This window comes from Procambarus clarkii, chromosome 39 (genome assembly GCF_040958095.1).
Source record: "Procambarus clarkii isolate CNS0578487 chromosome 39, FALCON_Pclarkii_2.0, whole genome shotgun sequence".
Lineage (NCBI taxonomy): Eukaryota > Metazoa > Arthropoda > Malacostraca > Decapoda > Cambaridae > Procambarus > Procambarus clarkii.
The window spans coordinates 42,535,385-42,557,268 of NC_091188.1; the positions used below are offsets into that span (position 1 = coordinate 42,535,385).

At 50.4% G+C, this 21,884-nt stretch overlaps 1 protein-coding gene across 5 annotated transcripts in view; it reads right to left on the minus strand.

The window, feature by feature from the left end:
- Positions 1–21,884, minus strand: part of LOC123760420 (uncharacterized) — a 72,705-nt gene that overhangs the window by 42,915 nt on the left and 7,906 nt on the right. For all 5 annotated transcript variants that reach the window (XM_069338426.1, XM_069338423.1, XM_069338424.1 and 2 more), the window contains exon 2: positions 15,709–15,827. In XM_069338426.1, the coding sequence (XP_069194527.1) occupies positions 15,709–15,795 (87 nt within the window). In that variant the 5' untranslated portion in view covers positions 15,796–15,827. The remainder of the gene's footprint in view (positions 1–15,708; positions 15,828–21,884) is intronic.

Sequence of the window (21,884 nt, forward strand, 5' to 3'; positions counted from 1 at the left end):
ACAAATGTTTTCAATTACGGCAATATAATATGTCATTACAGTCTATTATATTGTATGTTCTGCTTATATTTGTATATATTTACACACACGCACACGCTATCTGCTTATATGTTTACATATTTACACACTCGCACACGCTATACACACTTTGAAGCACACTTAGAAGATTTCTAGACTGTGGTAGTCATTGAAGCAGTCGACAGCACATAATGGGATACCACACGTTTCACACCATGTTTGCACAAGCTTCCGTTTCTTGTCTCTACGTGTCGTTGTTTTACACACCAAGCAATCACGTTGGGCTATTGCACGCTTCACACCAGGTGGCAAATACTTAAGTTTGTGTGCTAGGAAGCCTTCAGTGTGAGCGAGGCGTGGAGTACCAGCATGCTGCAACAGTGGGTTTATGATGGGCCGCTGAATACCTGGGACATCTTTTGCAAACTTTCCTAATAACTGTATTGCAGCATCAAATACAAAGTCACGGAAAGTGGGCTTACGTCCAGTTCTCACAAGGTACATGTTGAAACAGTTCAGCATGCTCATGTCCACAAGATGGAAGAACACTTTTTTCGTCCACCTACATGTCTTCCGCACACACTCTGCAGTGCCAATCATCATGTCTGATTTATCAATCAACCGCATGTTGATATTATAGTCTAAAACACAGTCTGGCTTATATAGTGGTGCGTTTGTTTTATGGCTCACTTTCCCACTGTTCACCATTGTTCCATCATGAATTGTTGTCAACAAGTTCACCTCTCTTTTGTCTTTCCACCGAACTGACAGAATGTTATCACTTTTCCTTCTCTGACACTCACCAACTGCAATGTCGTTGTCAAACACAGGCATTTCCCTTTGTTGTGGCTTTACTGTACCAACCAATCCGGTTCTATTTTCTAGCAAGAACCGAGCTAGCAAGGGACTTGTATAGTAATTATCTGTGTATAAAATGTGTCCCTTGTTCATCCACGGAGCCATGATGGTCTTCACTACACTCCCCGAGAATCCATGTTCGTCGTTACCGGGAATGTCTACATCACTAGCCGAGTACAGAATCATGTGTAACACGTATCCTGTCTCACAATCACAAAGAACAAAAAATTTCAGGCCAAATCGGTTTCGTTTTGAGGGAATGTACTGTTTGAATGGAACACGTCCCTTGAAAAGTATGAGAGATTCATCAACCACCAGCTTTTGTGCTGGTACGTAAAAATCTCTGAATTTTCCAATAACATCGTTCATGTAGTGCCTCACTCGCCACAGTCTATCATCAGGTGTTCGGTCCTGAACACTTCCAAAATGTAGACACCTGAGGAGTATCTGAAACCTGTCTCGTGACATATATTTCCCGAATAAAGGTGTTGGTATTGTCTTGTCCTTGCTCCAATAGTCATTTATTGCATGTTTGTGACAGTGCTTCATCAACAAACAGAGTGCCAAAAACACATACATTTCCGCCACTGTGGTATTTTTCCAACGCTGCAGTCGTGAAAATTCTGTGATTTCCCTCTCAATCAGGTAAGCAGCATGCAGGTTCGTTTGGTGTACAATGTATTCCATGAGTGGTTCATCATAGAATGCTGTAAAATATTCCATCTCAGCCATGTCCTCACCTTGATTAGGGAAAAGGTTTGTAATCCCTACATCTTTATCGTCAAAGTGAGGAATATTAGGAATAAAATCGTCACCATCACTCCACTCAAGTACACCAGGCGTCCTGCGAGATGCAGAGGAAAGACGGCGAGGAAGCGATGCATACCGGCGACCAGGAGCTGAATACCGTCTGCGAGAAGCACGGCGGCTACGTGCACGTGAGGTGGGTGCACGTGAACACGAGGGTCTTGGTCCCTCATGTGGTGCCATGCGGTGGCGCTTGGCCGGGCGAGATGCTGCTGACGCGACAATTTCTCGCCCAGTTACACCACTGGTACCAGCCACAGGCTCAATAAAACTTTGATGTGAGTCACTAAACCCAGAAAAGGAGTCACCTCCCTCTGACTCGTCACCCTCAAACAGAAAATATCCACAGGAACTGTGAGGTCGTGGTAGAATTGGGGTAGAAAATGGGCGAGGAGGCATGGGAGAGCGTATAGGCCTCGCCATGGCATGGCGGTTATTCTCACTTTCACTGCTGCTGCTGCTATCACCCGACAACTGTGTATAATCCTCATCGTTGTCTGAATCGTCAAACACACTTTCTTCACCTTCAGAGAATAATTCGTGGGCTATTTGCTCTGGGGTGAGGGACTGAGTGGTGCGTGCCCGTGAGGCGTTTGACCGTGCGCTCGCCATGGTGACTCTCGCTAAACTGAGGCCTCCCATGCCATCGAATCGTGAGCTGGATTTTTTTTCAAAATGGCCGCTGTTTACTAGAGCCCCTGGGCAGCGTATGGGACCCCCAGCTACACCGCGGGCCATTCAAATCGTGCGCGGTACCCATACACTTCATATGAAGTGAAGCGCAGTTGACTGGTAAAACGATTTACACTTCATATGAAGTGATGCGCACTTTAAGGGTTAATGGCTCACTGAAAACAGAGTCGTACTGCTTCCTCAGTAGCTCGCTCATTTCTTTGTTGTCATCGGTGAAAGTTCCATCTCCCTTTCGCAGGGGCCCGATACTAGATGTGGTTTTTGATCTTGATTTTGCATAGCAGAAAAAATATTTCGGATTTCTCTCTATTTCACTGATGGCCTTTTCCTCTCTTTGCCTCTCCTGGGTTTTGTATGATTCTTGTAGCTTGAGTTCAATTGTTTCTATTTCTCTACCCAACCCTCTTCGCCGTTCTTGAGATAGGGTGCGACTCAAGTTGTTCCGCGATTCGTTTTCTTCTCCTATATAGGGAACGATGTTCCCGTTCCAATCTGCATCTCTTTCTCTTTTTTCTTAGAGGTATGCGGTTTGAACATATTTCTAGTGCTACTGAGCTTATTTTTTCAAGGCACTGGTTCAGGTTTGCATTTTCTAGCTGTTCTTCCCAGTTTATTTCTGTGAAGTCCTGGTTTATTTGCTCCCAGTTTATCTGTTTATTATTGAAGTTGAATTTGCTGAAATCTCCTCCACCGGGAATCTGGACTGGTTTTGAAGGTCCATTCCCCATGGTTGTCAGAACTTCAATTAAGTTGTGATCTGAGTAACAGGTATTTGTAAACATTATGTTCCCGATCAATTCATCATTATTAGTGAAAATGAGGTCCAGCGTGTTCTCCTTCCTAGTTGGTTCTACTATTTGCTGGTTTAAGGCAAACCTATCGCACATCCGTAGCAGGTCATTTGCATGTGCCTGTTCATTTAGGCTACTTCCTGGTATTCTTTCTGATATTACTGTATTAGCCAGGTGCTTCCATTTCAGGTGCCGTAGGTTGAAGTTCCCAAGCAGGATGATGTTCTGAGCTGGATTTGTGAGGTTTTCCAAGCAGTGTTCTATTTTCATTAGTTGGTCTTTAAACTGCTGAGGGTTTGCCTCCAGTGACTTATATACAAGGACAATAACTACATTTAGAATCTCTATTTTGATTATCAGCACTTCCACCATATCATTTGAGGTGTTTAGCAGCTCAGTACAGATGAGTGTGTCTTTGATGTAGAGGCTGACCCCACCCTGAAGCCGGTGTTTCCTATCACATCTGAAAAGATTGTACTCTGAGATCCATATTTCACCATCATGGTAGTCCTTTGTGTGGGTTTCTGTTAGGGCTGCAAACACTGCATTTGCCTCATGAAGGAGACCATCAATAAAGTGAACTTTGTTGGATTTGCATGTTTTTATACCCTGGATGTTGGCAAATATAAATGATGTTATCGTGTTAGTGGAAGTGCTGGATGCCTTACTTGGTGTTAATATCTGAGGCTCTGGTAAGGAGGCACGAGGATAGACTGCAGTCTGGCTGGACCGAATAACCCTGCAGACAACTTGGGAGACCTAACCCATGGAACAGGGAAGAAGGAAAACCGGGTCAACCCAAAGTGCATCCCTGGCCACCGAGGCCGTGGTGCGTGGGTAACAGCAGAGAGCCACAATCGGACACAACCCATAATGCACCCCGGCCTGACCAACCAAGCATCAATAACCCAAGGACCCCCTGCAGAAAGCAGCAGTCTCATTCTTTGCCAGAAAAGGAGAAAGAAGGCTACAAACGAACAAATCTATCACCAGGACCAAAGGAGCAGAACCCCCTCCCCCGTGCCGGAGGAGAATATGAAGCTCCCCAATCCAACCCCAAGAGGCCAATGCCAACAGGAAAAGAGCCTTGGAAAAACAATCCTGAACCGAGGGGGCCACCATAAACCGAGGAGAAGAGAGAATGGTGAGCACCCAGTCCAACGACCAGGACAGCTCAGGCGGTGCATGAGCAGGCCGGAGGTGAAACAACACACGAAACAACTTGCGGAACAATGCAGAAGTAACATCAATGCCGATTACAAGCTGCAGTGGCTCCGTCAGCACTGCACGATACGAGCGACAGTATTCGTCATAAGACGATGGCCCTTGAACAGCCACGAATGGAAGGACGACAAGACAACCCTATCAGAGATGGAGGTAAACTTACGAAGGGATAAGAAATAACGGAAGAACCACCAGGAAACTTCATACTGCTGCCCAGATGAAGCACGCAAGTGGGACACTATCAACGAAGCCACCTGCTCACCATGCAAGTGATGATAGACTCGAGTCAAAGATCAGATGTGAAGACTCAATGAGAACATCAAACCAGCCACATAATAGACCGGACCGATCTGCTGAAAGAGGTGGAGCCACGGGAAGACCCTCGGGTTTGGACACCGAGCAAGCAGCGCCTGAAACCAAGGGGGCCGGCCACCAAGGAGCCAAGACGACTACTCTCCCTTGGTAAGTCTCCAAGCAAGCTAGGACCTTGAGCAACAGTTGAACTGGGGGGAAGAGGTACAGGTAACCCCACCTCGACCAGTCCTGCCACAAGGCATCGACCCCGATGGACTCGCAGTCGGGGAAGGGTGCCACATACAATGGGAGACGCCTTGACCACACCGATGTGAAGAGGTTCACCTCCGGGAGCCCATATGTCCGGCAGAGCCAAATCGGCATCGACCGTCCATTCTATGGACAGGGGAATGAACCGAGACAGGCCGTCTGCCAGGACGTTGGACACCTGAACGTGAATGGCCAGAAGAACCAAATCCCGAGAACTCAACAAACGAGTCATACGAAGAGACCAGCCCCAAAGAGCCACGGACCGCATTGAACTCCCCCTTGGTTCAGGCAATGAACCACCGGGAAGTAGTCCGAATGGAGCCGGATTGTACGATCCACAAGTGACTCAAACCCTCCAAAGCGACATCCACACCGCCGCAAGCTTCCGCACCACAAGAATAGACCCCACCGCCCCTGGCTGGCCTGGTGAGCACTGGTTACAAAGCCCCAGCCAAGAGACTACGCGCCCATGAACACATCAAGCAAGGGCTCGGGTAAACGCCAAAGCACTGGACGCCAAAAAACCAGCGTTGAATGTAATGAAACGCCATTTTCTGGGTGAGCCCCGGAGGCTCCCTGGAGCTTATTGGGCTAATGTATGTTATGTTAGACCGGGACATTAGCTATGGAGTTCAGACCTACCAGGGACCAGCGCCAGAACCTGGCCCCTTCAGAGAGGTTTCAGGGAGCAATGGCCCTGGAAAACCCCATATGGTTGGGGGTTTTCCTTATCTGCCATCGACCGGGGTTAGGCACCCAGAAAGGTAGGCGTAACAAAACAAACCCCACATGGTAAGAAACTACAACAAAAACTGAACAGAGAGGTAGAAAACTCCCTACAATCCCAAGGAAAACAATCAAACAATCAATTTACTGCCGCGCCGGTCGTCCGCGCAGCCCTCCCCTCCCCAGGTGGGGGAGTGGGGGGGCCCGGACCTCACCACGCCGGCTGCCGTCAGTTCGGAAACTAGGCTTCAACCAACACGAAAAATCCCGCCGACCGGATGGGAGGGAGGGTAGCCAGGGAGCCTCCGGGGCTCACCCAGAAAATGGCGTTTCATTACAGTCAACGCTGGTTTTCTGTGGGGAGCCCCTACGGCTCCCTGGAGCTACATACCCAAAGAGAAGGAAAAGAGGGGACTTACCCGGGAGGCAGCGGCCACAAACTCCTCAACGCGAAGTCGAGACAACTGGCTGCAACCTGCGACCCAAAGCAACACAAGAACGACGAGGAGCAGGGACGTTCACCAAGTAACGGGCGGCCAGGACCCTCATGACCCTGTTCGACTTCCAAAATCCACGCGCCCGAATATGTGCCCAAGACATATTACCAAACACGGCAGCCAAAGCCGCAAACTTCCTAACCTCATGGGCGCGAGGATAGACCGCAGGCTGGCTAGACTTAATAACCCTGCGGACAACCTGGAAGACCCGAGCCCTGGAACAGGGAACGAGGGAAACCCGATCAACCCAAAGCGCATCCCCAGCCACCCCGGCTGAAGCGCGCAGGTAACGGCGAAGTGCTGCAACAGGACACAACACATGATGCACCCCCGGCTGAACCAACCAAGCATCAATGACCCACGGACCCCTCCGGAAAGCAGCAGTCTCGTTCTTCGCCAGAAAAGATGGAGAAGGCTGCAAACAGACAAACCTACCCTCAGGACCAAAAGAGCAGAAACCCCTGCGCCGGAGGAGAGCATGAAGCTCCCTTACCCGGCCCCCAGAGGCCAATGCCAACAAAAACAAAGCCTTGGAAAAACAATCAGGAACCGAAGGGGCCACCACAAACCGAGGAGAGGAAAGATAGGAGAGAACCCTGTCCAAGGACCAGGACGGCTCAGGAGGCGCATGAGCAGGCCGGAGGTGAAACATAGCATGGGAAAGCTTACAAAACGGGGCGGATGTGACGTCCACCCCGAAAGCTAGCTTGAGCGGCTCCGCCAGCGTCGCACGATACGAGGCGACAGTATTAGGCATCAAATGACGGTCCTGAAAAAGCCAAGTAAGAAAGGACAAAACAACCCGATCCGAAAGAAAAGACAACCTACGAAGAGCCAGAAAATGGCGAAAAGAACCCCAGGAAACTTCATACTGTCGCTTAGACGAAGCTCTCAGGTGGGACACCATCAAAGAAGCCGCCTGATCACCATAGAAATGGTGATACACCCGCGTCAAAAAGACCAGACGCGAAGAGCAGAGGAGAAGGTCGAACCAGCCCCGTACCGGATCGGCCTAACCTGCTGAAAGAGGCGGAGCCGCGGGAAACGTCCCGGGTTCGGGCACCGAGCCAAAAGCACCGGAAACCAAGGCTGGGCTGGCCACCAAGGGGGCCACGAGGACTACTCTCCCCGGGAATGTCTCTAACCAAACCAGAACCCGAAGCAACAGCTGGACCGGAGGAAAGAGGTACAGGTAACCCCACCTCGACCAGTCCTGCCGAAAGGCATCCACTGCGAACGCCTCGCAGTCGGGGAAGGGCGTCACATATATAGGGAGATGCCGGGACCACGCCGACGCGAAGAGGTCCACATCTGGGAGACCGTACGTCTGGCAGATCCAACGAAACGAGTCGTCGTCGACCGTCCACTCCGTGGACAGGGGAAGGAAGCGAGACAGACCGTCCGCCAGAACGTTGGACACTCCCCGGACATGAACCGCACGGAGAGCCAAACCCCGAGAATCCAGCAGACGAACCACTCGAAGGGACCAACCTCAAAGAGCCAAGGAGCGAAGAGAACCCCCGCGGTTCAGGCAATGATCCACTGGAGAACAGTCTGAATGGAGGCGAATGGTCGATCCCCAAGCGACCCGAATCCTCCGAAGCGCGAACCAGACAGCTGCGAACTCCCGAACCGTGCTGTGAGCCCGATGGAAGGAAGGACCCCACCATCCCTGGCCTGCGTGGTGAGCACTGGTCACAAAGCCCCAGCCGAGAGACGACGCGTCCGTGAACACATCGAGCGAGGGCTCGGGAAGGCGCCAAGGCACTGAACCCCGAAAAGCCCGAAGAGGAAGTCGGTGACGCAGCAACCGACATAAGACCCCCGGAGGGTGAACCCAACGATCGCGAGAGAGGCGGAAAGGACGTCCCCGAAGGAACGAAAACAGACGCCGAAGCCAAACCCGACCCGGCGGGTAGACTAGCACGGTGAATTTCAGACTCCCGCACAACCGCTCGAGCAACCGCCGAGTGACCCGGGACCCCCTCAGAAACAGCAAACGGCGGTCCCGCAGCCGCCGCAACGCCGCTGGAGGGAGAGACAAGGAAGCGGTCCGAGAATCCCAAACAAGACCCAGCCAGGTCCGAACCTGGGACGGAACCGGATGGGACTTCCTCCAGTTCACCAGGAACCCGAACCTGGCGAGCTGGAAAAGAACCATATCCCTGGCGAGCAGACAAGCTGACCGACTGGGAGCCCACACCAGCCAGTCGTCGAGGTAAGCCAAAACCCGAATCCCTAGAAGACAGCAGACGGGTCACCACAACCCGGGTCAGACATGTAAAAACGCGAGGTGCCAGATTCAAGCCAAAAGGTAGGCATCGAAAACGGTAAGCGTGACGCCCCACCACGAAACCTAACCAGTCCCTGAACCCCGGATGAATAGGAACGTGCCAATAGGCGTCCTTGAGGTCCAGGGACACCATCCAGGCTCCCGGCTCCAACAGAAGCCGGACCTGAGACAGAGTAGTCATCCGAAAGGAGGGGCAAGGAATCCAGGGGTTCAGACGGGACAAGTCCAGAATGAACCTCAGATCCGCACAGTCCCGTTTTGGCACTGGAAACAGGCGGAAAACCCACCTGAGGGACGTAGTTGTTTCGACCACGCCCAAGCGCACCCACTCCAAGATGACTTGACGAAGCGCAGGAGAAGAAACCTGCCCTGTTAGCCCCGAACCCCCCAAAGGAGGACGAGTCGCCCAATGCCACCGCAGGCTGGATTACACGACCAAAAAGGCCCACAAATCGTGGGACCAAGCGTGGGTAAACAGAGCGAGCCTCCCTCGAGCGAGCGAGCCTTTGCCCCGTCAACGGGGCAAACCGCGAAAGGGCCGACGCCCCTTACGAGAACCCAACCATCGAACAGGGCGATCACTGCGTCGACCAGACGACGCTGGTCCCGAAGGGAACAACGGCTCAGAAACTGGCACCAATGGCCCACCTCGACCAGCAGAACCCGAAACCCTGGCACGACCCCTCTGAAACTGCCGAGAACGACCGCTCCGGAGAATCAACAAGTCCGCCATAGGACGACAACTAGACGAAGCCGCATGCAGAAACTGGGACACTGCAGACTCTGCAAACAGTAACGGACAAAAGGGAGACGAAAACCTAAGAGCCAGGGCCCAAGCGGATTCCAAAGAGAGGGCGAGCACAGCCTGACGGCATGCGAGGCGAGAAGCAAAAAACAGAGACACCGCTTCCTTCAGGATGGGCTGCAAAGAGCGTCAACAGTGCAGCCGACGCCCTAGCTGCCGAAGACAGCGCCCCGGACGAAGGCCCTTCACTCAACGCTCCCACATCCTCCTCAAGCCAAGCAGAAGAGAGCTCGAGAAGGGAAAAGAAACGCAAGACTGAAGCCAAATGCCCACGGGAGCGCAACTCCTCCGCAACCAATGAAGCCGAAAGCTGAGGAACCTGCACGTGAAGCTGGAAAAGGCCAACATCCAGAGAAAGCACAGGAGCGAATAAGCACGCATTAAGGTGCTCAAACTCGCCCCCCAGGTAAACCTGCATAAAAGTAGCAGTCTCCCGCCAATCAAGCGTGCAGGTCCGACAGAACCCATGCCACGCCCCCAACGAAAAGAAAGGGCAGTCTGCTAGCCAGGAAGACTCCGGAACCTCCAAACGCACCCAAAAACGGGAAGAAGAACCGAACTCAAACAAGGACGGATCCATTGGGGAGGCACAACCCGGGTCTCGCAAGAGGTATGCAGCAAGAGCTTCCCACGCCACCTTCGCAGAGAGACGGGAAGTAGCAAACCCCTGGAAAGACGGAGCCGAGGTACTCAAAGGCACCTGGAACCGAACCCAGGGAGGAGCCGAACCCAAATCATACTAATACAGGGAAGGAGGGTAAGAAAACCCCTCCCCCTTCAACAATAAACCCCATGGGAAGGCAAAAGCACCCAAGCGGGGTCACAGGGGGGCCCAAGGCCCCCAGGCCAACTCCTCCCCAGCCCCAGGATCCCCTACGTCGGGACCTGGGGCAGAGCTGTCCTCCAAACCCTCTACCCCTGAAGAAAAGGTAGAGTCCAAGGGAAAAGCAGACAAGAAGGGGGTCTGCTGGTGGGACCCAGAAGCCTCGGCAGGAGGAACCGGCTCAAATGCCTCCGTCCCCGACCCGGATGGGGCAGCCCCCGAAGCAGCCCAAGTCTCACCACCAACTAAATCCTGTGCTAAGGCCGAAACCCGCATACGTTTCGGAGCCGGACACAGGGGAGGAGGTGCAGGAAGAACCACAGGGGAAGGACCAGAGGGCGCAGCAGGAGCCAAAGCCATAGCGACCAACGCCCCCAGGTCAGGGTCCCTAAAGCCAAAACGGGGCAGCCTCGGGGCATCCAGGCGGGAAACCAACCTAGCGCATTGCAATAACCTAAATCTAACATGCAACGCTGATGCTGCCTGTACCCTAATAGGAACGTCCTCAAAGTAAAACTGGAGCACAAGCAGAGAACATGACTCGCAAGACTCCGGGTCAAAGGTGTCATTAACCCAACAGGCAGCATGATGGAGGCAAAACAGGTGACTGTCACCCTGAGACAAGGGCACACTGCAACCTCCAAACCTGCACAAGGCAGGCTGGAACTCGGGAGACGAATCCATGGGACCCCGAGCCCCAATAGGGGTTTCCAGGGCCCGTAGGGTAGCAACTACGGGAAGCCCGGGCAAGGTGTTGCTAACCGGTTAAGAAACCCAAACAAAACAAGGGTAATTGATAATACTGAAAACCCCTGGGATGTGTACAAGCACGGGGACCTAGCAGAGGGCCACCAAAACAATACCAGGGGAACTATGGGCCCACGAGGCAGAACCTCCACCAGGCAAACAAAAACAAAACAAAAGAAAACCCCGCAAAAGTACACCGTCCCCAGAGCAACAGGAACCGGTCGCCGCTTAGGTGGCAGGCCGCGCAACACCTTGACGCCCTAACCAGCACAATACCACTCCCTACCCAAGGCCAAACAAGGGCCCCAAGCCCCAGCTGGCCCCAAGGGCAAGGCAAATGCCGAGCAGCAAGAACCTCTACGGGAGTGGTTCCCGAATGCCCCAGAGAAGATAACTCTGACACGCAAGGGCAGTACTCACAGGGCGCCTAGGGAAGGAAGCCCCTAGGCGCATGCAGCCCCGGCACTGATGAAGTACTCCTGGCCACCGCACACCACACAAAAACAGCAGAGAACGCCACACGAGGCAAACACCGCCAAGGAATTTGAGGCCAGAGAAGCGTCTATCCCGGTTGACACTAGCTTGCGAACTGACGGCAGCCGGCGTGGTGAGGTCCAGGGCCCCCCCTCCCCCTCCCGGGGAGGGGAGGGCTGCGCGGACGACCGGCGCGGCAGTAAATTGATTGTTTGATTGTTTTCCTTGGGATTGTAGGGAGTTTTCTACCTCTCTGTTCGGTTTTTGTTGTAGTTTCTTACCATGTGGGGTTTGTTTTGTTACGCCTACCTTTCTGGGTGCCTAACCCCGGTCGATGGCAGATAAGGAAAACCCCCAACCATATGGGGTTTTCCAGGGCCATTGCTCCCTGAAACCTCTCTGAAGGGGCCATGTTCTGGCGCTGGTCCCTGGTAGGTCTGAACTCCATAGTTAATGTCCCGGTCTAACATAACATACATTAGCCCGATAAGCTCCAGGGAGCCGTATTGGCTCCCCACAGAAAAACCAAAGAGGAAGCTGGCAATGCAGCAGCCGACGCAAGACACTCGGAGGCCAAACCCAGCAATCGCACGAGAGGTGGAAGGGACGTACGTCTATGAAGGAACCAGAACAGCCGACGAAGCCAAGCTTGACCTGGCGGGTAGACCATTACGGCAAAAGTCAGGCTCTCGCACAAACCCTTGAGCAACCTCCGGGTGACCTGGAAGCCCCAGAAACAGGCGAAGGTGAGACTGCAGCCGAAGCAGAGATTCCGGAGGGAGAGAGAAGGAAGCATCTCATAGAGTCCCACACAATGAGATGTATAAATGTAGATGTATGCCATACTTTGCAAAATATATGATGAAGGCACACAAACATTCATACCAAAACAGAGATGCAGACCTAGGAAACAGGACTGGTTCAATAGAAAGTGCGAGAGGGCCAGAGATCAAAAGACACAGATATGGAATCATTATAGGAAGAGGCCAAACCCCCAAACATACTAGCGATACAAAGATGCGAGAAACAACTACACGTCAGTAAGGAGAGAGGAAGAGAGGAACTTTGAGAACAGTATAGCAGACAAATGTAAATCAGATCCAGACCTTTTCTATAAATTCATTAAAAGCAAGCTGCAGGTAAAGGATAATATTCAGAGATTGAAAATGGGGGACAGATACACGGAAGATGAAAAGGAAATGTGTGAAACAAACAAAAAGTTCCAAAGTGTGTTTGTACAAAATGAGATCTTCAGGGAACCAGACACAATAAGAATTCCAGAGAACAACATAGAGCACATAGAGGTGTCTAGAGACGAAGTGAAATAAATGCTCTTGGAGCTAAGTAAGAACAAAGCAGTTGGCCCAGATGGAGTTTCACCATGGGTTCTGAGAGAATGTGCAGTTGGGCTCACCATACCACTTTGGCTGATTTTTCAGACATCCCTGTGTACAGGAGTCGTAGCAGATGTGTGGAAAAAGGCTAACATAGTTCCAATCTACAAAAGTGGCAGCAGGGAAGACCCCCCCCAATTATAGACCTGTATCATTGACAAGTGTAATAGTCAAAATATTGGAAAAAATAATAAAAAGTAAATGGGTGGAAAACCTGGAGAGAAATAAAAATTAATGTCAGACAGATTGTATGGTTTTCGATCTGGAAGATCCTGTGCATCGAATTTACTCAGTTTCTATGACAGAGCCACAGAGATTTTACAGAAAAGAGATGGTTAGGTTGACTGCATCTATCTGGACCTAAAAAAGGCTTTCGACAGATTTCCACACAAGAGGTTGTTCTGGAAACTGGAAAATATTGGAGGAGTGACAGGTAAGCTTCTAACATGGATGAAAAGTTTTCTGACATAGAAAAATGAGGGCAGTTATCAGAGGCAATGTATCGGACCAGAGAAATGTCACAAATGGAGTACCACAGGGTTCAGTTCTTGCACTGATGATGTACATTGTCTACATAAATGATCTACCAGTTGGAATACAGAATTATATGAACATGTATGCTGATGATGCTAAGATAATAGGAAGGATAAGAAACTTTGATGATTGTCATGCCCTTCAAGAAGACCTGGACAAAATAAGTACAGTGGTACCTCGGAACACGAGTGTCCCTGAATACGAGTTTTTCGGAATATGAGCAGGATTTGCTCGGAAAATGTGCCTCGGAAGGCGAGGGTTACCTCAGAACACGAGTTTGTTGATACACGTACAGGCCGACTAGCGCGTGGTGGCACAGCGATCACGCCTCAGTTTACCAGTACCTTGCGCCCAGGGACTATCCCGCCTGAATTCTCCACAAAGATTTCTAGTTTTTTGACAGATTTTTGGTCATTTGAGCATAAAAGTTGTTATTATATATCTCGCCATGGGTCCCAAGAAAGTCAGTGGTAAGGTTCAACCAAAGAAAATAGTTGTTAGTAGAGGCAGTAGAGGATGTCCCTTCTTCATTAAGAAAATATGTGAAGTATGGGAAGAACTGCAAAGTTTTGTTGAAAAAACTCACCCAGATAAAGCTGTAGCAGGCCATTGCATTGACCTTTTAAATGACAAAGTGATGTCTTACTGCAGACAAGTGTTAAAATGTAGGGAAAAACAAGTATCTTTAGACAGATTCTTAGTAAGACAAGCAAGTCTTAATGGTATGCAGGCAAAACGTGCCAGTGTGTGCACACCAGTGAAGTCCTCACTGCCTGATGTTATAATGGAAGGGGACTCCCCTTCCAAACAGTAACACCTCTTCTCCCTTTTCCTCACCATCTTCCATACGCCAACAGCAGTCATCAACAAGGGTAAGTAATAGCTTGAACATAGTTTTGTAGGATTATTTAGATGAATTAGGTATAAAATTTAGTTTGAAGTGAGGTTTTTGGGTAGTCAGGAACGGATTAATTCATTTCCCATTATTTCTTATGGGGAAATTAGCTTCGGAATACGAGTTTTCGGAATACGAGCTGTCTCCAGGAACGGATTAAACTCTTAAACCGAGGTACCACTGTATATGGAGCACCACTTGGCAAATGGAATTTAATGTGAATAAATGCCATGTTATGGAATGTGGAATAGGTGAACATAGACCCCACACAACCTATAAATTATGTGAGAAATCCTTAAAGAATTCTGATAAAGAAAGATATCTAGGAGTGGTTTTAGATAGAAAACTATCACCTGAGGACCACATAAAGAATGTTGTGCGTGGAGCCTATGCCATGCTTTCTAACTTCAGAATTGCTTTTAAATACATGGATGGCGAAATACTAAAGAAATTGTTCACGACTTTTGTTAAGCCAAAGCTAGAATATGCAGCAGTTGTGTGGTGCTCATATCTTAAGAAGCACATCAACAAACTGGTAAAGGTGCAAAGACATGCTACTAAGTGGCTCCAGGAACTGAAGGGCAAGAGCTACGCGGAGAGGTTAGAGGCATTAAATATGCCAAAACTAGAAGACAGAAGAAAAAGAGGTGATATGATCACTACATACAAAATAGTAACAGGAATTGATAAAATCGACAAGGAAGATTTCCCGAGACCTGGAACTTCAAGAACAAGAGGTTATAGATTTAAACTAATTAAACAAAGATGCCGAAGAAATATAACAAAAATTAACTTTCGCAAACAGAGTGGTAGACGGTTGGAATAAGTTAAGTGAGAAGGTGGTGGAGGCCAAAACTGTCAGTAGTTTCAAAGCGTTATATGATGAGTGCTGGGTAGACGGGACACCACGAGCGTAGCTCTCATCCTGTAACTACACTTAGGTAATTACACTTAGGTAATTATAAGATCCAGCCAAGACCGAACCTAGAAGGCCTAGAACTCCATGCGCATTGACTTATGCTAGGGTCTTGTACATTCATATCAGCCCGGTTCGTTCCGGGGAGCCGAAGAGGCTCTCCCCAGAAAACAATTTTGGTTTACTTGAAATGAATATGAATAGTATCACAAATACTATACGCAATTTAAAAAAAAAATCAACAGACTTGTAGGCTTTGGGGTTCCTCTAGGCATTTCTTCCCTTTTACAATTCAGTAAATTAACAGGAATGTTTAGTTTGTAGCTAGTCAAATGACATATCACAGGATGGCATATCCTATGATACAAATTAGAATAATGAGCACAGGAGGTTTCAATGATTACAGCTTGCCTTTATAATGAGAAGAGACTAGGTAGAGTACATGCAGTAGTGGTATATATTGACCGCTGCACACACCAACAACCTTGCACCTATTGACCGCTGCACACACCAACAACCTTGCACCTCACTTACCTTTATAATTACATTACTAATGCACACCTCAACTTATTAGTCTATATTAGCAATACTGTACACTAGTAAACACATACAATATAATTTACGACAAATTATTCTAAAATGTACCTACCAGAGCTAAGAAGCCAATGATGACTGTTCCCCTTTGCAGAGGAATGCAGCCTATGCATGACTTGACACGTAAGGTTGGCAAAGCCATTTTCGTGGATCCCTGATCCACTTTTGTTATATCTGTGAAAGGAAAGTTTTTAATTTAAATACTGAACAAACAAGCGCTATCGGCGTTCTGAAAAAAATCATACCCTATGTGATATCGGCGCTTCGCGCACCTAAGCGGTAAGACCGAAAAGTGTATACTCTTTTGACTGTCCTGACACTAAATGTAGGCGTACGTATTTAAATTTGGTATCACTGTGTTCGCAATAAAATTGTCTATAAGAACATACCTATAAAATGCCGCCAAAGCATAAGGCATATCAACACCAAATAAAAAACTATTCAGATCACTTGCCGAGAGCGCCAAACAACAACACAATGTTTCCACTCTCTTAATGGTTGTGAAGCCCACAGTTGTGCTACAGCGTTAATTTTGGTATCACTGAAATCGCAATAAAATTCTCTACATGGACATATGCATATAAATATAGATTCAATGTCGTAGCCCACCCAAAACAGTGTGGGAAGTGGCCGAAGTGTTACCCGCGGCGGCATATCGGCGAAACTCGCTTTGAAAAGTATATATTCAATTCACTGTCCTAACATTATTTTTCGATGTATGTATTTCATTTTTGTTCCAATGTGTTCGCAATAGAATGTTCTATAAGAACATAAATATTAAAGGTCACATAAGGATGCGTTCGACCGGCAACATATATAAAATCTACGTCAATTATTCTCGTCGTGTCAATAATACAATTGTTTTACCACGATGATTCACTGCCACGCCGTTCTCTTTAATAAGCTGTTCGGCTATTAGAGAAAACGTACATTTCATGGCAAACATTTGTAAACTATTCCCAAGTTGATCGGATAATAAATGGATTTTATACAAATATTTTTTCTCGTGACTCCCGAGCGTGGCACGCCAGCGTAGTCAGTAAGAATATTGGTGACGAATATGTTGTCACCAATGTGCGAAAGTGTTAAACCTTATTAGATAGCAAAAAACCAGTGTTGAATGTAATGAAACGCCATTTTCTGGGTGAGTCCCGGAGGCTTCCCGGACCTATCCATGGCTGATATGGATATCCTAACTATTTTGCATCAGTCGATGTGGGTGGAGTTCTAGGCCTACCGGGGACCACGAGCCAGAACCTGGCCCCCTCAGAGAGGCATGGGGAGTAATGGCCCATAGAATGCACATGTGATTTGGAGCATTCCATATCTGCCATCGACCGGGACAGGCACCCAGAAAGGTAAGTGCCCCAAAACAAACCCCTATTCTGGTTAACAACAAAATTGACAAACGAGTGGACAGAACTCCCCAAAAGAAAAACAAGCAAATCAGCATGACGTCACACGAGCCGCGCCGCATGTCTGCGCAGCTTCCCCCTCCCTGGAAGGGGGAGCCCCAGACCCCCGAGCCAGCGATCCACACCTCAGTTATGAGGCTGGACATCAAAAACCGCGAAAAAACGCCGACCGGAGGGCGGGAGGGATGCCGGGGAGCCTCTGGGACTCACCCAGAAAATGGCGTTTCATTACATTCAATGCTTGTTTTCTGGGGGGAGCCCCTGCGGCTCCCCGGAGCTACCTCACCAAAGACTACCAAGAAAAACCAAGGGCACTTACCCGGGAGGCGGTCGGTGCTCCACACCTCAAGACGAAGCCGAGACCACGGGCTGCAACCACCGACCTAAGGCAACACAGGCCCGACTGGGCCCAGGAACGTTAACAAGGTAGCGTGCAGCCAGGACCCTGTTCGACCGCCAAAATCCCCGTGCCCGAATGTCAGCCCAAGACATATTGCCGAAGACAGCAGCAAGAGCAGCGAACTTACGAATGTCATGGGCACGGGGATAGACCGCAGGCTGGCTGGATTTAATGACCCTGTGGACGACCTGAGAGACCCGAACCCGCAAACAGGGAAGACGGGAAACCGGATCAACCCAAAGCGCGTCCCCGGACACTGAAGCCGTGGCGCGCAGATAACGGCGGAGGGCCGCAACCGGAAACAACACATGGTGAACCCCTGGCCTGACAAACCACGCATCAACAACCCAAGGACGCCTCCGGAAAGCAGCAGTCTCATTCTTCGCCAGAAAAGAGGGAGACGGCTGCAAACGAACAAACCGAAGACCACGACCAAAGGAGCAAAAACCCCTGCGCCGGAGAAGAGCATGAAGCTCTGCCACACGACCCCCAGAGGCTAATGCCAACAGAAAAAGAGCCTTAGCAAAGCAATCTTGAACCGAAGGGGCCACCACAAAACGAGGAGTGGAAAGCTAGAAGAGCACTCTGTCCAAAGACCAGGACGGCTCAGGCGGTGCACGAGCAGGCCGGAGGTGAAACAACGCCCAAGACAGCTTGCGAAACGGCGCAGAAGTAACATCAATACCGAAAGCTAGCTGCAGCGGCTCCGCCAGCGCCGCACGATACGAGGCGACAGTATTAGGCATCAGATGACGGTCCTGAAACAACCAAGAGAGAAAGGACAACACCACCCGAACCGAAAGCGAGGAGCAATGACGAAGGGTCAAAAAGAACCGGAAGGACTGCCAGGAAACTTCATACTGCCGCCAAGAGGAAACTTGCAGGTGAGAAACCAATAACTCAGACATAGGGCGGCAAGAGGAAGAAGCCGCCTGAATATAACGTTCTACCGCAGAAGCCTCAAAAAGCAGAGGACAAAAGGGAGAAGACAACCTAAGACCCAGGGCCCAAGCGGATTCCAAAGAGGAAGCCAGGACCGCCTGACGACACGCGAAGCGCGCAGCGAAAAACCGCAGCAACGCCTCCCGCAGGATAGGCGCAAAGAGCTTCAACATAGCAGACGACGCCCGAGCAGCGGAGACCAAGGCGTCAGACCCCAGAACGGCCCCAAGCGCCTCAACATCCTCCGCAAGCCAATCTGAAGATAGCTCCAGGAGGGAAAAGAAACGCAGGATCGAAGCCAAAAAGCCACAAGCGCGCAAATCCTCCGCCACAAGAGCAGCCGACAGGGAAGGAACCTGAACATGGAGCTGCACTGCACCAACGTCCCGCAGAAGGGCAGGAGCAAAAAGACACTCATTAAGGTGCTCAAAATCGCCCCCCCCCCCCAGGTAAACCTGGACTACCGTCAACGCCTCACGACACTCAAACGTGCGGGTTCGACAGAACGAGTCCCAAGCATCCAGCGAAAACAAGGGGCAGTCTGCAAGCCAGGACAACCCCGGAACCTCATAACGAACCCAGTAAGGACATGAAGATCCAAACCTGAAGGAAGAAGGATCCATTATGGAGGCTTACTCTGGGTCACGCAGGAAGGAAGCCCCCAAGGCCGACCGCACCTCAGATGGAGAGATGCGGGAAGCCGAAAACCTCCAGAAAGACGGAACCAAAGGACCCACAGGGACACGGAACCGAACCCGGGGAGGAGCAGAACCCAAGTCCAAATTGTACGCAGAAGGGGGAAAGGAAAACCCCCACTCCTTGCAACAGTAAGCCCCGCTCAGAAGGACTGAAAATCGAGGCGGGGTCCAATGGAGCCCAAGGCCCTCAAGTCAGCTCCTCCCCAACCCCAGGAGCCTCCACACCAGGCTCCGGGGCCAAGCCATCCTCCAAAACCCTGGCCTCACAAGAAAAAGCCGGGGCAGCCGAAAGCTCCGGAAGAGAAGGGGCCCACTGGTCAAACCCCGGAGCATCGCCCGGAGGAACAGACTCGAATGCCTCCGTAGCCCCCCCGGACGGGGCAACCCCCGAAACTGCCCGAGTCTCAGAAACCGCTAAACCCCACCCCGACCCCGAAGCCCTCAGACGCTTAGGGGCCAGAAGCAGGGACGGGGGGGACCGAATGAACCACCGAAGGGGAAGAACAATGGGGCATGGACGGAACCAAGGCCGAAGCGACCAACACCCCCAAGTCTGGGTCCCTATACACAAAGCGGGGCAGCCGCGGGGCGTCCGGGGAAACAAGAACCCGCACGCGTTGCAACAACCTAAACCTACCATGCAACGCACAAGCTCCCTGCACCAGAAGTAACTCATCAGCAGACTGGGTGAATTGAGTCACAAACAAGCAACACAGCTCGCAGGACTCAGGGTCGAATGTGTCACCGACCCAACAGGCAGCATGATGGAGGCAAAAACAATGAGAGTCACCCTGAGACAAGGGGACAGAGCAACCCTCAAACTCGCACAAAGCGAGAGGGGACGCAAGGGTCTCCTCCATCGGACCCAAGAGCCCCCGCGGGGTTTCCCAGGGCCCCTAGACTGGGTCTGCTAAGGGTTATCCCAGGCAGGGCACTGCTAACCGGCGCCCCAAACTACCAAGCAATCTGCTAAAAGCTGAACCCACGGGACGTGTCCACTTGCGAGGGCAAAGCAGGGGGTGCCACCACACAAACGACCCTAATATAAAGGGAGGAAAAAACAAGGCAGACCCCCCCCCCCCACCAGGCAAACACAAAAAGAAAAGAAAAACCACCCAAGTGGACAACGTACCCAGAGGAAACAGAGCCGGCCGACGTTAGAGGTGCAAACTAGCTACGCAGTACCCTGCGCCCCACCAGCGCAATGACTACCACTTACCCCAAGGTAAACAAGGGAGGAAAACCCCCAACACTCAGGGCGGCCAAACGCCAAGCAGTGAAAAGCTAACAGAGGTAGACCCAAGGTGACTTGTGGAAGGCAACCCCAAGCCCCAAGGGCGGTACTTACAGGACACTCAGGGAAGGTGACCCTAAGCACATGCAGCTCGAGTACCTCAGAATACTACTCCCAGCTCACACGACCACCATAAGAGCAGCACTGAAAACAAGTCACAGCACTGAGACAAGACTGGAGCTGGAGCCACACGACAGTGCATTATCCCATCAGCCGAGGAACTTGGGCGGGGATCGCCGGCTCGGGGGTCTGGGGCTCCCCCTTCCCCCTTCCAGGGAGGGGGGAAGCTGCGCAGACATGCGGCGCGGCTCGTGTGACAGTCATGCTGGTTTGCTTGTTTTTCTTTTGGGGAGTTCTGTCCACTCGTTTGTCAATTTTGTTGTTAACCAGAATAGGGGTTTGTTTTGTGGCACTTACCTTTCTGGGTGCCTGTCCCGGTCGATAGCAGATATGGAATGCTCCAAATCACATGTGCATTCTATGGGCCATTACTCCCCATGCCTCTCTGAGGGGGCCAGGTTCTGGCTCGTGGTCCCTGGTAGGCTAGACCTCCACCCACATCGACTGATGCAAAATAGTTAGGATATCCATATCAGCCATGGATAGCTCCGGGGAGCCGCAGGGGCTCCCCCCAGAAATGACCAACAAAATTGTCATTCAAATACCTTATGTTACTTCCACATCATAACTTAAACTAAACTTCTTGTCATGACTTCAAAACTAACATAATGATGTGGTTTTCAATGATGTTTCTGTTTTGAAGAAAGTTCACCACTGGGCGACAAAATTCACCCCAAAACCAAGTCGATTTTCATACTACTGTAAGAACAGTTTAATCTGGGTTGGAATAAAAACATATTACAATCCAGAATGACATTCACGCAAGTCAGCCATCTATGCTCTAAACTCCCTCCGAGTGATCTTGAGCCTAAAAGACTGCCAAGTATACTTGAGCCTGGCCGATACCACCCAACTCCCTCCCACACCTGCATTGACAGCGAGTGAGGGGTTGGATTTAAATGGGACACACCTAGTGAGCCAACATGCCTGTTGCAGTTCTCCTTTCTCACATCATCACCCGAGGACCACACAATGAACATCGTGCGAGAATCCTATGCTACACTTTTCAATTTCAGAATTGCTTTTAAATCCATGGATGGTGAAATCAACAAAATAAATTGCTCACAACCTTTGTCAAACCAAAGCTGGAATATGCAGCAGTTGTATGGTGTCCATATTTATTCCTCCAAGGAGTGCCGGACCAACCGGGCTGTGGTGGGTATGTGGGCCTGCGGGCCGCCCCAAGCAACAGCCTAGTGGACCAAACTCTCTCAAGTCAAGCCTGGCCTCGGGCCGGGCTTGGGGAGTAGAAGAACTCCCAGAACCCCATCAACAAGGTATCAACCAGGTATCATATCTTGAGAAGCACATAAACAACTTTGGAAAAGATGCAAAGACATGCAACAAATAGCTCCCAGAACT